We start from the raw sequence: 18387 nt of genomic DNA, 5'->3' as shown, positions 1-18387 counted from the left end.
CTGTGCAGTCACCAACCCAACTTTTTTCTCCAGGGCCATCTGGGTCCAGTGACCAGATATAGATCTGGGCAGCTGGAGATGGCCCAGGATACAGTGGGGGACTTTGGCCTTTTCTAGCCAAGGTCTTTAACAGGTCTCAGTTTGCCTGAGGCAATATCCATTCAGTGATCAAGGCTTAATAAGAAATGAGGCAGAGAATGGCCTCTTAGTCAAAAGAGAAAAAAAAAGGATCTGGGAGGGAAGAACCTCTGGGTTTCTGGTCAAAACAGAAGTAATTGCTATTTACAGTCATTTTGAGCTAATCAGGGCCCAAACAATGACCAAGTAGGGCTTGGCCTGGGACCTATTGTTGGCCAGTCAATGAGAGCCAGAGTGATTTGGGGTTAAAAAAAATTTCAGAGATTTTTCTTCCCCTTCTCCTTCCCTTCCCCTTCCTTCTTTCCTTCCTTCCTTCTTTCCTTCCTTCCTTCCTTCCTTCCTTCCTTCCTTCCTTCCTTCCTTCCTTCCTTCCTTCCTTCCTTCCTTCCTATGAAATGAAGACTTCAAGTTTCTCTTCAGAAAATTATTATTATATATTATAATTACAATTATTATTATATATTGTATAGTTATAATATGTGATATTATGTGATAAGTGAGTTAGAAAGGTACAAAATTTGCTACATAATGTCTGAGGAGAGGGTTTTCCTGAAAGAAGTAGCATTTGCATTGAGCACTAAAAGTAGGTAAGAGTCAAAAAGATTAAGGTGGAGAGAGATGGCATTCTGTGAGTAGGAAATGGACTGAGTGCAGCACCCAAAGTTTGGGAGTGGGTGGGGTGAAGCAGGGAGAAAATTGTCCAGCCAAAACCATTTCAAACCAGCTAAAACCAGTTCAAACCAGCCAAAACACAGTAAAAAATTTTTCTCGGGGCCCAGTGACTACCATAATTACCTGACCCTTTGGGTCCCCAGCATCCAAAACCACTGTTTGATTTATAAAGGTAGTCATTAAAATCATCACTGTCCATATAAGAAAATAGAATTCCATTATAGTATGGATTTGGATAAGCCAAATAATAATGGTAATAATAGTTTACATTTATATTGTGCTTTACAGATTATGAAATTCCTTCTTCACAATAAACCTGAAAGATAGGTAGTATAAACATTATTATTCTCCTTTTACAAGATCACAGAATTTTACAGTTAGAAATAACTTTACAGACCATGTAGTCCACCAGGAAAAGAATTCCCTCTATAACCAAACCAATAAGTGGTCATTTAGTGTATGCACTAAAAGATTTCCAGTAAAGGGGAATCTTTTATTACTTGCAGCTCCCACCCACTGCCCCAGTCCTGCCCCAGAGAGTCAAAGAGAACAAGTCTAATTCCTCTTTCAAATGAGAGCTTTTCAAGAAGCTGAAGACAGGTATCATGATTTCCTTCTCCCTCCTCAGTCTGCTTTTCTCCAGGCTCAGTATCCCCAACTCCTTCAATGTGCCATTCAGTCAAGACCCTTTATTATCTACTAGACAATCACCAGTCTTTCTTAAACTTTGCATCCTGGAACATAATGCAATACTCTGTACATGGGGAAGGGATTCTTTTAATCTATAATTCTGTGATTAACAGTGCAAACAAGCTAGCAAAATCCAAGATGAAAGACCTAAAATTCCAAATTGACTTTCAGACCCATGGCTGGGTGAGGAAACTAGGGTTCCAGTCTATATGTTTTTGCTCCAAAACCCACTCTGTGTGTGTGTGTGTGTGTGTGTGTGGTTTAGTGGATAAGAGAACTGGTTTGAAGCCAGAAAGACCTAGGTTCAGGACCTGCCTCCGGCACATAAAAACTGGCAGTGTTGTGTAAGTCTGGGCAAGTCATTTACATTTATAGTGCTCTAGGCAGCCTTCTGAGACTTAGAAATAAATGGGAGAGAAGGTGCCAATTTGCATAGAGTTTCCTCACGTAGGAGCTGGGCAAAGTAATGCAATCATAGGTACAGTCTTTGTCCCTACACGGTAGATGTTAGTTGCCTAACATCCCCTCTTTAAAGAGACTCCACTGTATTAAGCACCCATGGGCAAAGTGACTTATTTTACATCAGGAAAGGTTATCTTTCAGAGAACTCACAATTGAATATGGCACATAGTAATCAGGACAACATTCAAAGCATATTTATCTAAAAAACACATACAAGTCAACCAATTTTCCTAAGGTTGTATTCTATGATAGTTCAATGTAGATTCAACACTTTTAGCTGCCAGTGAGTTGTATACCAAGCTAGATCACTGGGTTTATCATTGCAATATGCTGTCTAAAGTTGTATTTTTGACCTCAAAACAAATGACTACTATTTTTTTTTAGGTGAGGCAATTGGGGTTAAGTGACTTGCCCAGGGTAACACAGCTAGGAAGTATCAAATGTCTAGTCTGAGACCAGATTTGAACTCAGGTCCTCCTGACTCTAGGGCCAGTGCTCTATCTAGCTGCCCCATGACTACTATTTTAATCTTGAGAAGCAGAAGAGTATATAGATTTAATAGTATAATAGATACTAGTTCAGAGTCAGTAGAACCTGAGTTTGATTCCTGACTCTGGTATTTATTAGCTTTGGCAAATCACTTACCCAATCTGTCTCAGCTTCCTCATCTGTAAAATGAGAATAATACTTCTACCTCCCTACCTTCCCTGGTTGTTGTGAGGCAAACATTTTGCAAAACTTAAAACACAATCTTGTTCATAAATTTAGAATTTTAGATGACTGCCTGGTTCATCTGGTCAGCTTCTTTTATGAAGGAGGCAACTGAAACCCCTAGACATATCTGACGTGTCCAAAATTACAAAGGTAGAAAGTAGCAGATCTAGAATTAAAATGTATACTCTTTGATTAATTCTGGTCTTATTTCCAATTGCCAGGCTGTAAATGTCAACAGTTATTATAGAGTGACTTCTCAGTGATTCAGTTTCATATATCTGATTCCCAACCTGGGTATCCTACTGGTCCTTGTGGTCCTGGTTCTCCCTGCATTCCTGGGTCTCCAGGTTGACCAGGAGGCCCTGGGCTCCCTGGCAGGGATATAATTTTAATTGTTCCAGGGTCTCCAGGTTGACCTATTAACATAAACATAATAAAAAGATGATTTATTACCTTTAGAAATGTTCTGTTACCTTCATAAAGTACCAAAAAAAATTTACCAGGAGGTCCTTTTGGCCCAATTGACCCTGGAGGCCCAAATGGTCCTGGAGGTCCTAGGTTGCCCTTTTCTCCTACAGGAAAAACAAAATTTATAATAATCATGTAGTTGTTATACTTTGGGGATTGGCTTCAAACCACTTCTACCTTAAGGTTTGTGATTAAACCAGAGGCTCTCAGCCTTTTTTGTGTTATGGACCCCTTGGGCAGTCTGGTGAAGGCTATGAACCCTTCTGCAAATCATGTTTTAAAATACATAAAATAAAATACATAGGAATTTCAAAGGAAACTATATTGAAATATAATTATCAAAATATGAAAAAACAAAACAAGTTCACTGACACTGGGTTAAGAGTCCCTGTTCTACACAGAGATTATAGATTAGAGATATAGAGGTTAACATTAGAACCATTATTATGCATCCTGTCTGAGGCATGGCTCCAGAATAAGAGTTGGAGGTGACATGATCTAAACTATGTCAATTCAGAGAAAGTTTTTAATCTTGACATTTGATGAAGATTCCATTCTAATCACATGTTTGGCCAAGCTATAAGCAGATGCACAAAGTGGAGGAGGCAACAAAAAACACATTTTGTAGGGCAAGGTTCTTAGTGACTAATTTTCTGCATTTAGAAACCAATTCAGTTTCTTTAAATTTCAGAGTAGAGACATTATGAAGCCAAGCCTCATTAAAAGTTTATAATTATTTACTTATTATCTCCTGGTGAAGGACAGTGCTTAAATATTATGGTTATCAGTGTTCTTATGTCATTGTTGGAGGTTTACCGAATATGGATATGGCAGGGCATCTCTTTCTAGTACCCTTGAGAATAAATGTAAACCCTGTCTGCTTTTTACCTAAACACACTAAATGGTGAGGTTCCACTTTCATTTCTAGCCTTTGACACAGGTAAACAGGACAAGAAGATTCCTGAATCCTGAGGCAAGGTCGTTGGCTTTTGCTTTGTGGCTCAAACCAGATTTAAATGTAATTGGGAAATATTTAACAAAATAAATAAAAATACAATAGAGCACTGATAACATGCAGTTTTCTAAGTCAATATGTAGGTTCAGGGATCCTTATGTACAGTTTAGTGCTCCTCATTTCTGTTTGAATTTGACACCATGAACAATATACTCACTTTAAGGCATCTAGTTAATGAATGCAATTTTCAGGAAATAAATATATGTCTTGAGTGAAATAAGGGATAGGGACTGGGCCTGTGATTTTGCTGGTATAGAGAATTTGTCAGGAAAGTAACTCCTACCAATAAAGGGTGGCACCTTCTTTGCAGTTTATAATCTTAGATAGTTGCCTAGAGCAGTGGTGTCAAGCTCAGAATTGGGGGCCAAGAATCCATAATAAGAATTCCTGTGTACTGCCTGTTGGCTTAGTTTTAAAACGTGATATTATCTATGTTTCACTGCATTTTTACTTATTTTACTAAATATTTCCCAATTACATTGTAATCTTGTTTGGGCGGTACCATGGAATGTTGTAGGCAGCCAGGCCTTGCAAATTTGATACCTCTGGCTTAGAGGCTGTGTCCAAAGTCACAGCAGCCAGTTCTGGGTCAGAAGCAGAACCAGAACCCAGGCCTTTCTGGCTCTGAAGCCTGCCTTCTTGTCACTATGCCACATGACTTCTCAGGATTGAGGGGGGAGAGACAAAAACACAACACGATAAAAATATAACATTAATAGTGAAGATGAATTTGTAAGTGCCCAGGAAGTTGCCATCTTAATGAAATATTCAGTGTGAAGAAATCTTTTTTGTCCTTAACTTTTTGAATTAAAAATTCCCAAGCAAACAATACAAAACAACAGTAACATTTTGTGGGACTGACTGGAAGATGCAGTGGCTTACTCTAGTAGTTTAGGGAAGAGAGCAACTGTCTTCATTCTACAAAGTTGGTGGTATGGACTTCAGCAATTCTTTTGGGAAGATTTCCTCAGGACTTCTTGTATAGTCAACTGACGCTGGTTGACTTTAAGGTTTGCAAATTCTATACGCTACCTCATCTAATCTTTACACCAACCCTTACTCACTAAGTTACTTAGTATTTTTATACTATATGATGATAAATAAAAGGAGTGCAATCATCTCCATTGCACAGATATGAAAAATGAGGCTCACAGAGACCGTGACTTGTCCACGGTCACATAACTAGAGATTGTCAGAGATGGAATTTGAACATTGGGCCCTTCTGACTTTAAATCCAACACTCAGGCTACTATACAGCCTCAGCAAGCCTAAAAGTGGGTACCTTCTATAGTTTCTGGAATCTTTTCTAAGCTTAGAGGGCAGTGGTTGGTGCTAGGAATTCTTTGAAGGTAGTGAACTATTTTGGCTGTCTAGTCTGGCAAAGCTTTTCAGAAACTTCTACTCTGATTTTTGGCTAATTTATTGCATTAAAGGGTCAGTATAAAGTTTAGATTGAAAATTCTTTCTATTGCCTTCTGAAACCCATCTCAAATGTCCTTGTCTTCTACAGCTCATTTTTTTTTTTTGGCTCCATTCACCTTGGGTGAACTTATTACTTAAATATTTGTTCTTTGCATGGCAAAACCTTTCTTGATTTACAAAGAAAATACTATGGGAATTAACTGTACAGGACAAGATCATTAAGACAAATGCATTGCCTTACAACCCCATATAAAGGTCATGGCACTTAAAGGTATGCTATCAGTGAAAGATTCCATGTCTATTTTCTGAAGGTGTTTTTATTTTTGTTCCCATGGTGATATCCATTTCCCCTACATCAAAGCTTTGAATCTGGGGACTTTAGTCATCAGATCATAATTGGAGATTGTGTTTGTTCCCCCAGAGCAGTGCAGAGGACATTTAGACAAGTACCTGTCATGCCAGGAAATCCTTGAAATCCAGGATCACCTCGAAAACCTGGAAAACCTGGGGTGCCTGGCATTCCCTGTAATTTAAAACAAGAGAATTGCAGAAGAGTTACCACATCAAAATGTTGCCCATAAAGTTTTCTTCTTGAGGTAGCTAGTAAGATATAATATAATATTGAGAAAGTTTGGCAGGAAAGGTTGGCATAATTTGTCTATTTCAGTCTAGTCCCTTGGCTAATCAGACATATTCCAGAGACAGGGTTTTTCATCAAGAAAATAATTCTTTGTAATTTCAATGTAGTATGTTTAATATAATGTTATTATAATATATTATGACATATTATAAAATATATTACATGTATAACTATATAATACATTATATTATATATAATAATACATTATTTTATGAAGTCAGTTAGATATAACTTTCTGAATGTGGACGCTTTGCAGATGAAATCAGACATTTAGCCAGATTAAAAATTACAATTTGTGTTTGTAATTGTAACAAAGTTAGTACAACAGATGGAATGGTAATGTCTAAGACCTATTTCTACCAAGGCAACAGGGGCATTAGTTTCCATTGTGTATATATGGGGGTAGTGTTGAAGGAGCAAGAAATATGGGAAACCTGGGATAAAAAAGGAGCTAGGGACATTGCCAATTTTTAGGGATGATAGGTGCTAAAAGGATCAATGAGTCAATCAATAAACATTTATTAAGCACCTACTATATGCCAGGCACTGGGAATACAAATATAATAAATGCAATAATCTCTACTCCTAGGGAGCTTACAGTCTAAGGATGAGACAACAAAGACCTGTATAAATATATACAGAATAAATACAAATAAATTCAAAGTTGTTTGGTACCAGGTCAGAAAAGGCTTAATGTATATCTGTCAAAGGCACCACCATTCTTTCAGTCTCCCAGATTTGTAATTTTGGTGTTATACTTGATGCCCTCACTCCATATAGTCAGTTAGTTGCCAGATCTTACTGTTTTTACCTCCATTTTCCTCACATCCAACCCCTTCACTCTACTTGCATAGCTTTAGGCCCATTTCACCTCTCCCCCAGATTATTACAACAACCTCATAACAAATGGGACCATGACACTCCCTTATTCAATCCACTCCATTGGTTTCCTGCTGTTCCTAGGACAAAATAGAATTTCTATTTAGCTTCTAAAATCCTGTACAATTTAGCCTCCACCTCGCTTTCTAGCATCATTGGACATTACTACACTTCCCACATTCTGTGTTTCAGCCACATTGGTCTTTTCTTTCTTCTTCACACATAACACTTCATTTCTTGTCTCCATCCATACCTTTGGCTGCATCACATGCCTGGAAGATATTATCTCCACTTCTCCACCTCATAGTCAGCTTCTTCATTCCTTGAAGATGCAATTTAAACATCCTCCTCATGAAACCATACCTAATTTTCCCCAACTGCCTATACCCCCCCTTCTAAAACTACCTTGTAATTAATTAATTTGCATATATTTGTATTTATTCATTTTGTATGTACTTGTCTCTCCCATTAGAATTAATCCAATAAATCCGATAAACATTAATTAGGCACCTACCATGTACTAGGCACTGTGCTAAGCACCGGGGATACAATTAATAAAAAGACAGTCACTGACCTTAAGGAACTTACAGTCTAATGAAGGCAAAAGGAGGCAGGACAGCAGGGTCAGAGGAGATACCAGGGGGTACCAGGCAGGAGCATTTTGTTTCCTTGTTGTGTTGAGTCATTTCAATCACTTCTGACTCTGTGGCCCCATTTGGGGTTTTCTTGGCAGAGATACTGGAGTGATTTACCATTTCCTTCTCCAGCTAATTTTACAGATGAGGAAACTGAGGTAACAAGGTTAAATGACTTGCCCAGGGTCACACAGCTAGTAAGTGTCTAATGCTAAATTTGAACTCAGGTTTTCCCGACTCTAGGTCTGGTACTCTATCCATCACACCACTTAGCTGCCCCATCTTATTCTTTAGAGTTGAAAAAAACCAGGCAGGGCAGCAGATGCCGAGTGAGTAAGCCCAGAAGTCCAGTTTCTCCTTTCTATAAGAGAAAGCATGGGAGGAGTTTGGTACTCTACCCTCTAGCTCTCTGATCAAAGGGAAGGGGAAACTAAGGGAGGTGCTGTCAATTAAGGCTCGAGTTAGTAGAATGGTGATAAAATCAGAGATCATGTGCTTAATCTGGGAGGGAGGGTCATCTTGTTCCCTGGAGTGTGGAAAAAACAGACAGGGCAGCAGATGCAGAGTGAATGCAATCTCATACTTTGATACCTAGCACATAATACATACTTTAAAATACTTGTTTTATTGTTGAGCTGTGTCCTGAAGGAAGAGAGGGCTTCAGTGAGGCCGAGGGGCAGACGGAGTGAACAGTAGGCATGGGGGACAGCCAGTGAAAAGGTGTGGAGTATACTGGGGGAGGATCAGAGAAGACAGTTTCGTTGGATTTCAGAGCATTGGAGGGATAGTAATAATGTATAATGAATATGGAAAATAAGTTGGAGCAAATTTGCGAAGGGCTTTAAAAGCTAAACCGAAGAGTTTACATATGTATTCTAGAGACATTTGGAAGCCATCGGAATTTAAACGTCTCAGACATGAGTACTCAGCAGATACCAAGCTGCCAAGTAGCTTAGATTGGAACAAGAAATTCCCCAAGGGGCTTTAAATCAAAGCAATAATTATTCCATTTCTTTCACTATATAGCTAAAATAAATTCTGGGAAAATGCTACTGGTTGGAAGTAATGAGATGAGACATGCAAAAAAATGCTAACAGATAACAATTTAAAAAGCTTTTTAAAGCTATGTTTGAGCCAGAAAGAGGCCATCTTTTCAGGACAGATGATGTAATGTTCATCTAGAGCAGTGAAGAGGTAGAATTACTCAGCTGCTATTTTGCTTTTTCTCTATTAAGGAGAATGATCTCCCTATTGGAAAGGGCATATTAGTCATGGTTAGGAAACAATGAAAACTCAGGATTGATGAAGAAATAGTAAGGACTTGAGGGCTCAGAAGATTTAATTGAATTCAGGTTTTAGGACCCAGATGACATGTTCCAGGGTATGGAAATAACTTTTGATATAACTGTATCAAGAGACAAGCACATAAATTGCCTTGTAGGCAATCTTTGAAGGATTACAGAAAATGGCGGAGATGCCAGAGGACTAGAGCCAAATGTGATGTGGAAAGAAGCTGGAAGATCTAAATTCAAATCCCAGCTCTGCCCATTATGACCTACAGGACATTTCATCTCTCTGCACCTCAGTGTCCTTGTGTAGAATGAAGGGTTTCAACTAGATAGCTTATATGGTCTCTTCCAGTTCAAACTGCTAAGATCCTATGAAACGTCTTAATTTTCAAACATGGAAGTCCTGGAAGCTACAGAGAAGTTATTTGAATGTTGGTCTTTACGATTCCAGCTTGGATGATTAAATAGATTACAAGACCTGAAAAAATGAAGTGATGATAACTAGGAGCTATGATGAGTTCACTAAGATTATTACCTCCTGTATTAGATTATAAAAATACTCACTAGATTATAAAATTCTTGACTGAAATGACCATATTGTATTAATCTTTTAAAAATTTCCCCCAACACTTAACACAGTGCATTGTAGGTATTTAAGTTTGTTGAATAAATGAATAAAAACTAATTTCATTTTCTTTTGTGATAGGGTTAGTAAACTAGTAGTAGATCAGGAGACTTACAAAATAATTTATCTTTATTTCAACAACGCACTCGACAAAATCTTTCATGATAAACTTGTTGTTAAGATGGAAAAGTATGGACTGGATGATAGTGCAGTGAAATGTACTATTGTGACTTCTCTCAGTCCTCATTCTTCTTGACCTTTCCATAGCATTTAACACGGTTCACTACCTTTTCCTGGATCAACTCTCCTCTGGAGTTTAAGACACTATTCTCTGTTGGTTCTCCTGCCTTCTCAGTCCCTTTTGCTGCATCTTCATGTCATACCTACTAACTACAGATATTCCCCAAGACTGTCCTGGACTTTCTTTCCTCTCTCTATTCTGTCTTTCACTTGGTGACCTTATCAGCTTCCAAGGGTTCAATGATGAGCTCTAGATGATCTCTATCGAGATCTATATATCGAGCCCTAGCCTCTTCTGAGCTCTAGTTCCGCACCAACAACGGCTTACTGGACGTTTTCAACTTAATATTCCTTAGGTATCTCAAATTCAATATGTCCAACACAGATTTCATTGTCTCCCCCCACCCCAAAACCCACCCTTATTATTTCCCTATTACTATTGAGAGATCCACCAATCTTCTGGTTACCTAGGTCCACAACATTTGTGCCCTCCCCAAGGTCTACCAATTTCACCTCTGTAACCTGTCTTGACTATGCCCCCTCCTCTTCTCTGACATTGCCGCCACCAAGTAGGCTGCTGTAATAGTCAAGGCAGCTGGGCGGCACAGTGGACAGAGTGCTGGGTCTGGAGTCAGGAAGACTTGAGTTCACATCCAGCTCCAGACACTAGCTGTGTAATCTTAGGCAAGTCTGTTTGCCTCAGTTTCCTCAGCTGTTAGAATGAGGATAATAACAGCAACTACCTTGCATGGTTGTTGTGAGGATCAAATGAGATAATATTTGTAAAGCACTTAGCAGTGTCTGGCACACAGTTGGCACTCAATAAATGCCTATTCCTTCCCCTTCCCTTAAGTAATAGTCTAAACTAGGGTGCTGGTAGTGAAAATGATAAGGAGGGGAAGTATAGAAGGGACTTTTAGGAGACAGAATTGATAAGATTTGATGATTGAATGGGGTGAGAGGAAAGGGAAAGAAAGTCAAAGATGATTCTGAGGTTTTTGCCTATGTGATACAGAGACAGGAAAAGTAGGAGGGGACAGGTTTTGTGGAAAGATGGTGAGGAAGGCTTGGTACGTGTTCAGCTTAAGGTGTTAGGATATGTATCCAACTCTTCTTTGATTATATGAACAAATTTGAAACGTTCCTTTCCTGTGGCATAGGGCTCAAAAGCAACTACAGATGGTCCTTAGATAAATTCTTTTGCTTCCTCTACAAAATTGATTACAATACTTTTGTGTCCAATGTATAAAAGGAACAAAAACTCACTAAAGATAATTTTCTTGGCTTACCAGATGCCCGGGAGGCCCAGGGTCTCCTATGGTTCCTGGTAGACCTGTTAGACCTTGGTCTCCAGGGAAGCCTTTTTCTCCTTTTCTTCCTGATATGTATTCACAAGGTGGGCCTGGGGGGCCAGGATCACCTAAATTTACACATAATCTGTCAGTATTGTCAGAAGTCAAGCTGTCCCGTAATATCAGTGATTGCTATACAGGAGATCCCTTGAAAGTTACATTTAGGGGGGCAACTAGGTGGCACAGTGGATACATCACCGGCCCTGGCTTGAGTTCAAATCTGACTTTAGACACTTGACACTTACTAGCTGTGTGACCTTGGGTAAATCACTTAACACCATTGCCTAGCTGAAAAAAAAAGTTACCTTAATTTTTTTCACATAGAAAATTGTTGATGGTCAATATAAAAAAATCTCTCCATTAGTCCTATTAGTATAGAAAATCTATGTGTTCTGTACTTCATGGATCTGTGGTTTCATCAGGGTGAATACTCCTTTTACCATTGTAGATGGAAATCTCCACTTATGATGGCAGAGATAAAAATTGTCACCTTTTGTATAATGGTGATGAAGTTCTCTGGCCATCCGACAGTAGGTATATACAGTTTCCATCTGGGTCCATATCTGAAGCCTTTCTAGCTCCTAGGACTTGCTGGGGCCTGCATTCCATTAGTATCATCTTCAAGGACCCAAGGTCATTTCTGTGACCAAATAAAGCATGACAGGAGGACTGTAGTGTATTAGGGCTTTTTATTTTTTTATTTTAATTTTTTAATTTTATTTTTTAGGGCTTTTTATTTTTAAAATTTCAGTATGTATTTTCAGGGAGAAAATTATCAAAGTTAATGTCTCATACACTACATTCTTTGATTCAAGCTTTTTTCTGCACATTAGGTGCAATTTATATACTGTTTTCCAAGCTAATTTTTTATTCATAAGAATTAAAACTATCTGACTATACATTTTTACAATACTATTGATGAGATAGCAAAACAAATGACTGTTTTCAATGGAAAACAATTTTTGACCATTCATTTATGGTAGTATTTTAAAAAGATGCTACTCACTGTGCATTGGCTGGAATGATAGGAAAACATTTCTAGTTTCCTCTGTTTTCATTTGCAGGTTTCCATTAGATTTAACAAATCACATGAACAAGTGTTGAAAACAAATTGATATGAAGAACTGGAATGTGTGTGTTAGAAGAGAAAGTCTTGTTTAATTTTTAAAATCTCCATGGGTATTTCCAAAGGCAGGATTCTTCAAGGAACATGTAAATACTGACTTCACTCCCTTTTTAGGGAGAGGTGATTTAGAGAACTTGTCTGAGTTTGGGTGGCGTCAGACCAGTGATGGTGTAGGTAATGCACTGGAACTGGGAGAGAGAGGACTCCCAGTCTGGTATGCAAAATTCGGGGAAGATAATGAGCTCCCTTTTGGACATGTTGAGTTTAAGATGAATACAGGACATCCCATTTGAGATGTCTATTAGGTGTTGGAGATGTGAGCCTGAAGGTCAGCAGAGAGATTAGAGCTGAGAAGTAGATCTGACAATCGTCAGCATAGAAATGATTATGGAATTTATAGGACCTGTTGAGATCACCAAATGAAATAGTACATAGCTGTATTGTAGAGCTAGTGGGGAGCTACAGGCCTTTCAATCAGGGTAGTTACATGATTTTCCCCCAGGATGAAATCAGGGTAGTTATGTGATTTTTCCCCAGTATGAAAACATTCGAGAACTTCTGGGGTAAAACATCATCTCAACATTAGACATGTAGCTGTGTTTTTGGTTTTCCCCCCAAATGCTTAGAAGTAAAAACAAATACCTGGATTTCCTCTCAAGCCTGGAGGACCTTGATTTCCTTTTTGGCCTGTAATTAGTGCACCAGGAAAACCTGGTGGCCCTGGTGGTCCAGTCATGCCGATGGGGCCTGTTGGTCCCACATCTCCCATCACACCTTTTATACCATAGATGCCAGGTAACCCTGGCCTTCCTTCATTTCCTTGGTCTCCTGTAGAGAAGAAGGTTTGGTTGATTTTCAGAATGTTCCTGTGGTTATGATTGCATAATAACCACTATCAAGAAGTGATTCAATTAGCTGCCTCATTGGGTTCCCTGCTTCAATTCTCTCCTCTCTTCAGTTTATCCTCCAGATATCTGCAGAAGTGACTTTCCTAAAGTGTAGGTCTCTCCCCTAGGCACTGAGTAAACTCCTGTGACTCTTGATAACCTCTGGGATCAAGTATAAACTCCCGTTTGGCACTTCCATCCCTTAACCACTTGGCTCCCATGTACCTTTTGAGCTATTAGGCATTATTCCCCTGCACAAAAAGTCCAGTCCAGCCCAGCCAAATTGATCTTCTTACTATCCATCATAGGTGATATTGCACCTCTCAGCATGATGCCCTTACACTGGCTATCCCCAAAGCCCAGTACGTACCCTTTCCTCAGATATGTCTTTTTGAATCCCTCAGCTCAGTCAAGAACCACCTTCAATGGGGAAACCTCTCATCCTGCTGATGGGGTGCTTGGGTGCTTGTGTTTGGGTGCTTGTGCTTGTCCTTGGACCCCAATTTCTCCCTAGTCTCAGAAACACTGTCTCTGACAATTTCTCCCCAGCCCAAGGATACCGTGCCTAGCAATTACACATGAGTGGGCCCCAGCAAGACCCTTAGCTCTCTCCCTGGTGCAGCTACCCAAAGCTGGGTGAGAGAGTGCTGGGCTGCTCAGGCCCCAGCCCTAAGATAATGTCTCTGGAAGCCTCCCAATTCCTTAGTAAGCTCCTGTCTTGTGAGAAAACTTTCCCTTGTTGCAGAGCATTCTCTAATCAGGACAGAGAGAGAGGGGTGTCTTGTCTGGCCCAAGGAGTTTTGTCCCTGGCTGGCCCAAGGACTCTTCCTCCTGTCAGACTCCCAAGATCCATGCCTCTGACATCTCCCTCCCTGTCTGGTATACTCCCTACACTTTCCCATCCATAGCTCCCAAAGACACCTGGACCTTTAGATTACCTAATTGGTATCCCTGGCATTCCTTTCCCGTGCCCTTTTCCATATAAACCCTAGCTCCATCCTCAATCTCTCACAGGTTCCTTAAGAATCCTTGCCCGCTGAAAAGCGTAACAATAAACTTTTTGCCAACTTGACTTAAAGAATGCTTGAGTCTGTGAATTCATTCTAGATGACCCCATCCTGTACTCCGGTCTTTGAGGGGTCTCAACCTCTCAGACCACCTCCCCCGCAGTTCACCATGTACGAGGTATTTACATCTTCTCTGATCCCCCTCTCAAATTTTCTTTAAGGAAGGGGCTTTCACTTTAGTCTTTGTTTCCCCAGTGCCTTGCACATAATTGGCACTTAGTAAATGCTTGGTGATTGATTGGTCATAAAGGTTAGACCTGTAGGGATCTTGATGATCAGTCCTCAGCTCCCTCATTTATAGATGAGGAAAATGATCATGAGAGGGTGAAGTGACTTGCCCAAGGTGACACAGCTAGTCTGAGGTAGAATTGAACTCATACCTGGGTCTTTGAGTCCTGACTCCAGTCAAGTACTATTATCATGCTTTCTCCCTATTCCGTGAGCTGGACAAAACATAGCTTTTCCCTGCCTCATGCATTCTACCTTCGTGTTGTACCAGGAGAGGAGACAAAGAGGAAGAAACAGTTAGATGGTGCAGGAAATAAGTTGGAAGATCTTTGATGTTTGTTCCACAGCGAATAATAATAGGAATCTGGACAATGTCAATAATGTTTTACGCACCAGCCTGCAAAACGTCCAGGAGCCGTTGTTAGGCTTTTCATGGTCATATTGGTAAAATACTAGATGAGACCAGGGTTCTTCTCATCTTGTCTAGTAGTCTTGACTACTAACACTCTCTAGGTCTCCTTTTCTTCATTAATTAAAATGAAGAGGTTAGACTAGGTAATGATTCTATGTTAGTGAGCGGCAATGGCTGTATTTGTATTTTGCAATTTGTGTTCTGTAGCCTCAGATTATTAAAATTCTAAGCACTATTTTAGGGTAGGGACCATATCCTACTTATCTTTGTATCTCCTAGAGCATCTAACATCGGCTTATGCTTCATAAATGTATGAACAAGACACACTAAACTTGTCTCACTAGTAGTCGAATCACAGTTCTGAATTTTTATACTCTGTGATGGTAAAGATAATTTATATTTGAATGCATGAGATTCAACTGTCCAATATTTCTATTTGGAATACTTTGATTTTAAGCATATCTGAGTAAGGCTACCCACAGCCTGGTGTAACATATAGAAGGATGGCCTTGGTGTTTGGAAGACCTGCTCCTGATGCATACCGGCTAGGTGACCAGGAGCAACTCAACCTCTCGGTGTCCCCAGGAAATTCTCCAAACTGTAAATTACAGTTGGGTTTCCATTTCATTGGGTGGCAGAGTTTCTCTGTTAGATATTTCCTGTGCTGATGACATCACAGGTCTAGAATCCTCTCCCATTCTCCTTAGCCCCCAAGAATTTTATCAGGTATATACAAGTAGAGGCTATTTCTTGAAAATATAGGATGTGAGATTTAGGGAAGAAGAACCTCTTACCTTCTAAACCAGGAAGACCTCTTGGACCTGGAAGTGCCCCTAGCAGACCTGGGGAAAAATTTCTGGATATTAGCATTATGTGTATCCTATATATCTATGTGGTTCATTTAAGCATTGCAGGAGAAGAAAATCTAACTGATATATTGTTATTTTTCTGCTTTTTTAGGGGGAATATTTATTTTTAAAATATGCATAATAAAATATTAATTCTCATGATGGCTATATAAAAATATGTATGTCTCATTCTCTACTTTAAGTTTATCACAGCTCTGTAATCGATAGCATGCTTCACCACCAGTCGTCTGGAATCACAGTCATTGTATGGATCATAGTCTGTATAGCTTTTAGAGTTGTTTATTTTTTACAGTGTTGTTCTTATTGTATAAATTGTTCCCCTGGTTCTATTAATTTCATTTTTAATCAATTTATGAAAGTCTTCAAAATTGTTCATTTTTCCAATATTGATGTTAGGGTATAAACTGTTTCTCTGGTTCTACTTACTTCATTCTGTATTAGTTCAAGTGAGTTTTTTTCATGTCTTTTAAAAAAATGTTTCATTAATGTCTTTTGTTTTTTACATTACCGTAATATCATATATATTCCCCCTTTCCCTCCCTGAGAGCCACCCATATGACAAATAGTGGTTTGTTTGTTTTTTAGAGAGGAGAAAAATCAGCATAACTGATCAATACATTGAGAAAATCCAAAAATATGTGCAGGGTGTAATACTTGTGGACCTCCCAGCTCCACCAAGGGGTAGGTTGGGATTGTCTTTTCTTATATTTCTATTTGAGTCCTGCTTGATCTTTATAATTTTGTTACATTTACTTTTGATATTTTTGTGTGTCACTGTTCTTTCCATCCATGTCTTTTAGAAATCAATGTCCTCATTTCTCACATTTTCTAAATTCACATTGTTTATTAAGCACTTTCTGTCACTCAACATATTTTATGCTGACCTCCCCTTAGTATACAGTACATTGTCTGAAAATTTCAAAATAAGACAACTTGCTCCCTGCTCTCAAAGTGAGTGATATTACAATATAGGGAAAAATAATCGTACATTGGGGTCAAGGGCTGGTTTCTTGTCTGGAGGAAGTCTCCAGCCAAGTGTCATGGTCATAGTTATGCTCTGGGGTGTCTTCAGCCTCATCTGATACTAGAGATTTTCGTTCTTAAGAGTAGAGGCCAATGGAAAAGATAGGCCAGAGAGGCCCTAAAAAGGTAGTGGCGAATGTATAGATTTGGCATCTTCTGTCTGTATCACAAAACACTATGTCTCCTACCTCATAATCCAAAAAAAGATGCCCACTTTGTAGACTTCTCTCTTAAGAGAATGCTGGTCCTAGGCATGATGCAGACCATCTACTTATTTTTTCTTAGACTCAAAAGCCAGTATCCAGGAGAAGGAGATGGTGAAACCTCTCCCCTCCAGTTCTACTTTCAGGGGTCTTACAAAGGCCAGTATCCCCAAGCAGAACTGTTTCCATCCTCCCCATCACCTCCTCATAATGTTTCTTTCCCAGACATGAAGCTCTGAGTTGTTAGAACAGCACCACATAGATCAGATCTCTCCCCAGCATAACATATCTTCTTCCATGCATCTCTTTCTCTTGGTGTTTTCATATCTGTGGATAAGATGATTCCAGGATGGGCAGTTTCAGGACCCTGATTGATTTCCTCATAGAATTTTGTCTTGATGACTTTTCTCTGATTCATGCTCTTCATCAAGTGAGATTTAAGCCATTTGAAGGACTGTGCCACTGTCCCCCTGTTGGGCTGGAAAGTTCTCACAACAGAAATTCTCCGGCACTCAGGACATTTAAAACTGCCCCCTGAAGTCCTATGAAGATGCTGGAAAATACATTCTTTGCATAAATTGTGACTACATCCTATAGACATGGCACATGTGGAGATATCTAGGCAGAAGAGGAACTTCAGATCTTCTGAGAGACCCAGAGTGAGATATGAGGCCATGACTTTTGAAGTCCCTCTGATTTGGGCCTTTCTATGTTTGGAGCTCCAGGTCAGTCTCCTAGCTTTCGGTTTCACTTCTGTTTCCATTGGTGAGGTTAGTTCTAGGGTGGTAATATATTACAACTTCATCAAGCATTTAACTGAGTAATCACTATGTGCCAAGCACTGTGTTAGGTGCTGGGGATACAAAGACGAAAAAAGAAAAACAGTAGATACCCTCAAAGAGCTTATATTCTAGAAGCGGGATTTATTCAAAAACAATAATAAAGTTTTTCAGCAGTGAAATAAGTAGATTCGAGGTAATATGAAAGTCATACCTAGTTCTCCTTTTTCTCCCACTGGACCAGGAAATGCATCCCCACCTTGTTTACCTTTTTCACCCATTGGTCCAGGAGGTCCTGGGGCTCCTGGAGGGCCTAGAAAAAGGACATGCCAACCACAAAGAAAATAGATTTCCTTCTTACTCATACATATTCTCAAAGACAAGGAAATGGTTTGAGATTTTGTTTGTTTGTTTTAAAAGACTAATTATTCAAGATGCAGCCAGGTGGCACAGTGGATAGAGCATTGGCCCTGAGTCGGGAGGACCTAAATTCAAAGCTAGCCTCAGCACCTACTGGTTGTGTGACTCTGGGCAAGTCACTTAACCCCAACC

At 39.4% G+C, this 18387-nt stretch overlaps 1 protein-coding gene across 6 annotated transcripts in view; it reads right to left on the bottom strand.

The window, feature by feature from the left end:
- Nucleotides 1–18387, bottom strand: part of COL4A3 (collagen type IV alpha 3 chain) — a 170113-nt gene that overhangs the window by 12981 nt on the left and 138745 nt on the right. For all 6 annotated transcript variants that reach the window (XR_003570342.1, XM_027875985.1, XM_027875986.1 and 3 more), the window contains 7 exons: nt 18050–18148; nt 15756–15803; nt 13010–13195; nt 11179–11309; nt 6032–6104; nt 3177–3248; nt 2967–3092 (listed from right to left, as the gene is read on the bottom strand). Coding sequence is in view for 5 of the 6 variants with exons in the window: in XM_027875985.1 (XP_027731786.1) it covers nt 2967–3092; nt 3177–3248; nt 6032–6104; nt 11179–11309; nt 13010–13195; nt 15756–15803; nt 18050–18148 (735 nt within the window). In the remaining variant the exon portion in view is untranslated. The remainder of the gene's footprint in view (nt 1–2966; nt 3093–3176; nt 3249–6031; nt 6105–11178; nt 11310–13009; nt 13196–15755; nt 15804–18049; nt 18149–18387) is intronic.

Source organism: Vombatus ursinus, unplaced genomic scaffold, assembly GCF_900497805.2.
Source record: "Vombatus ursinus unplaced genomic scaffold, bare-nosed wombat genome assembly UNPS02014810.1, whole genome shotgun sequence".
Taxonomy (NCBI): domain Eukaryota; kingdom Metazoa; phylum Chordata; class Mammalia; order Diprotodontia; family Vombatidae; genus Vombatus; species Vombatus ursinus.
Note: the sequence above shows the minus strand (reverse complement) of the source record. Positions and strands in the feature narration are given on the sequence as shown.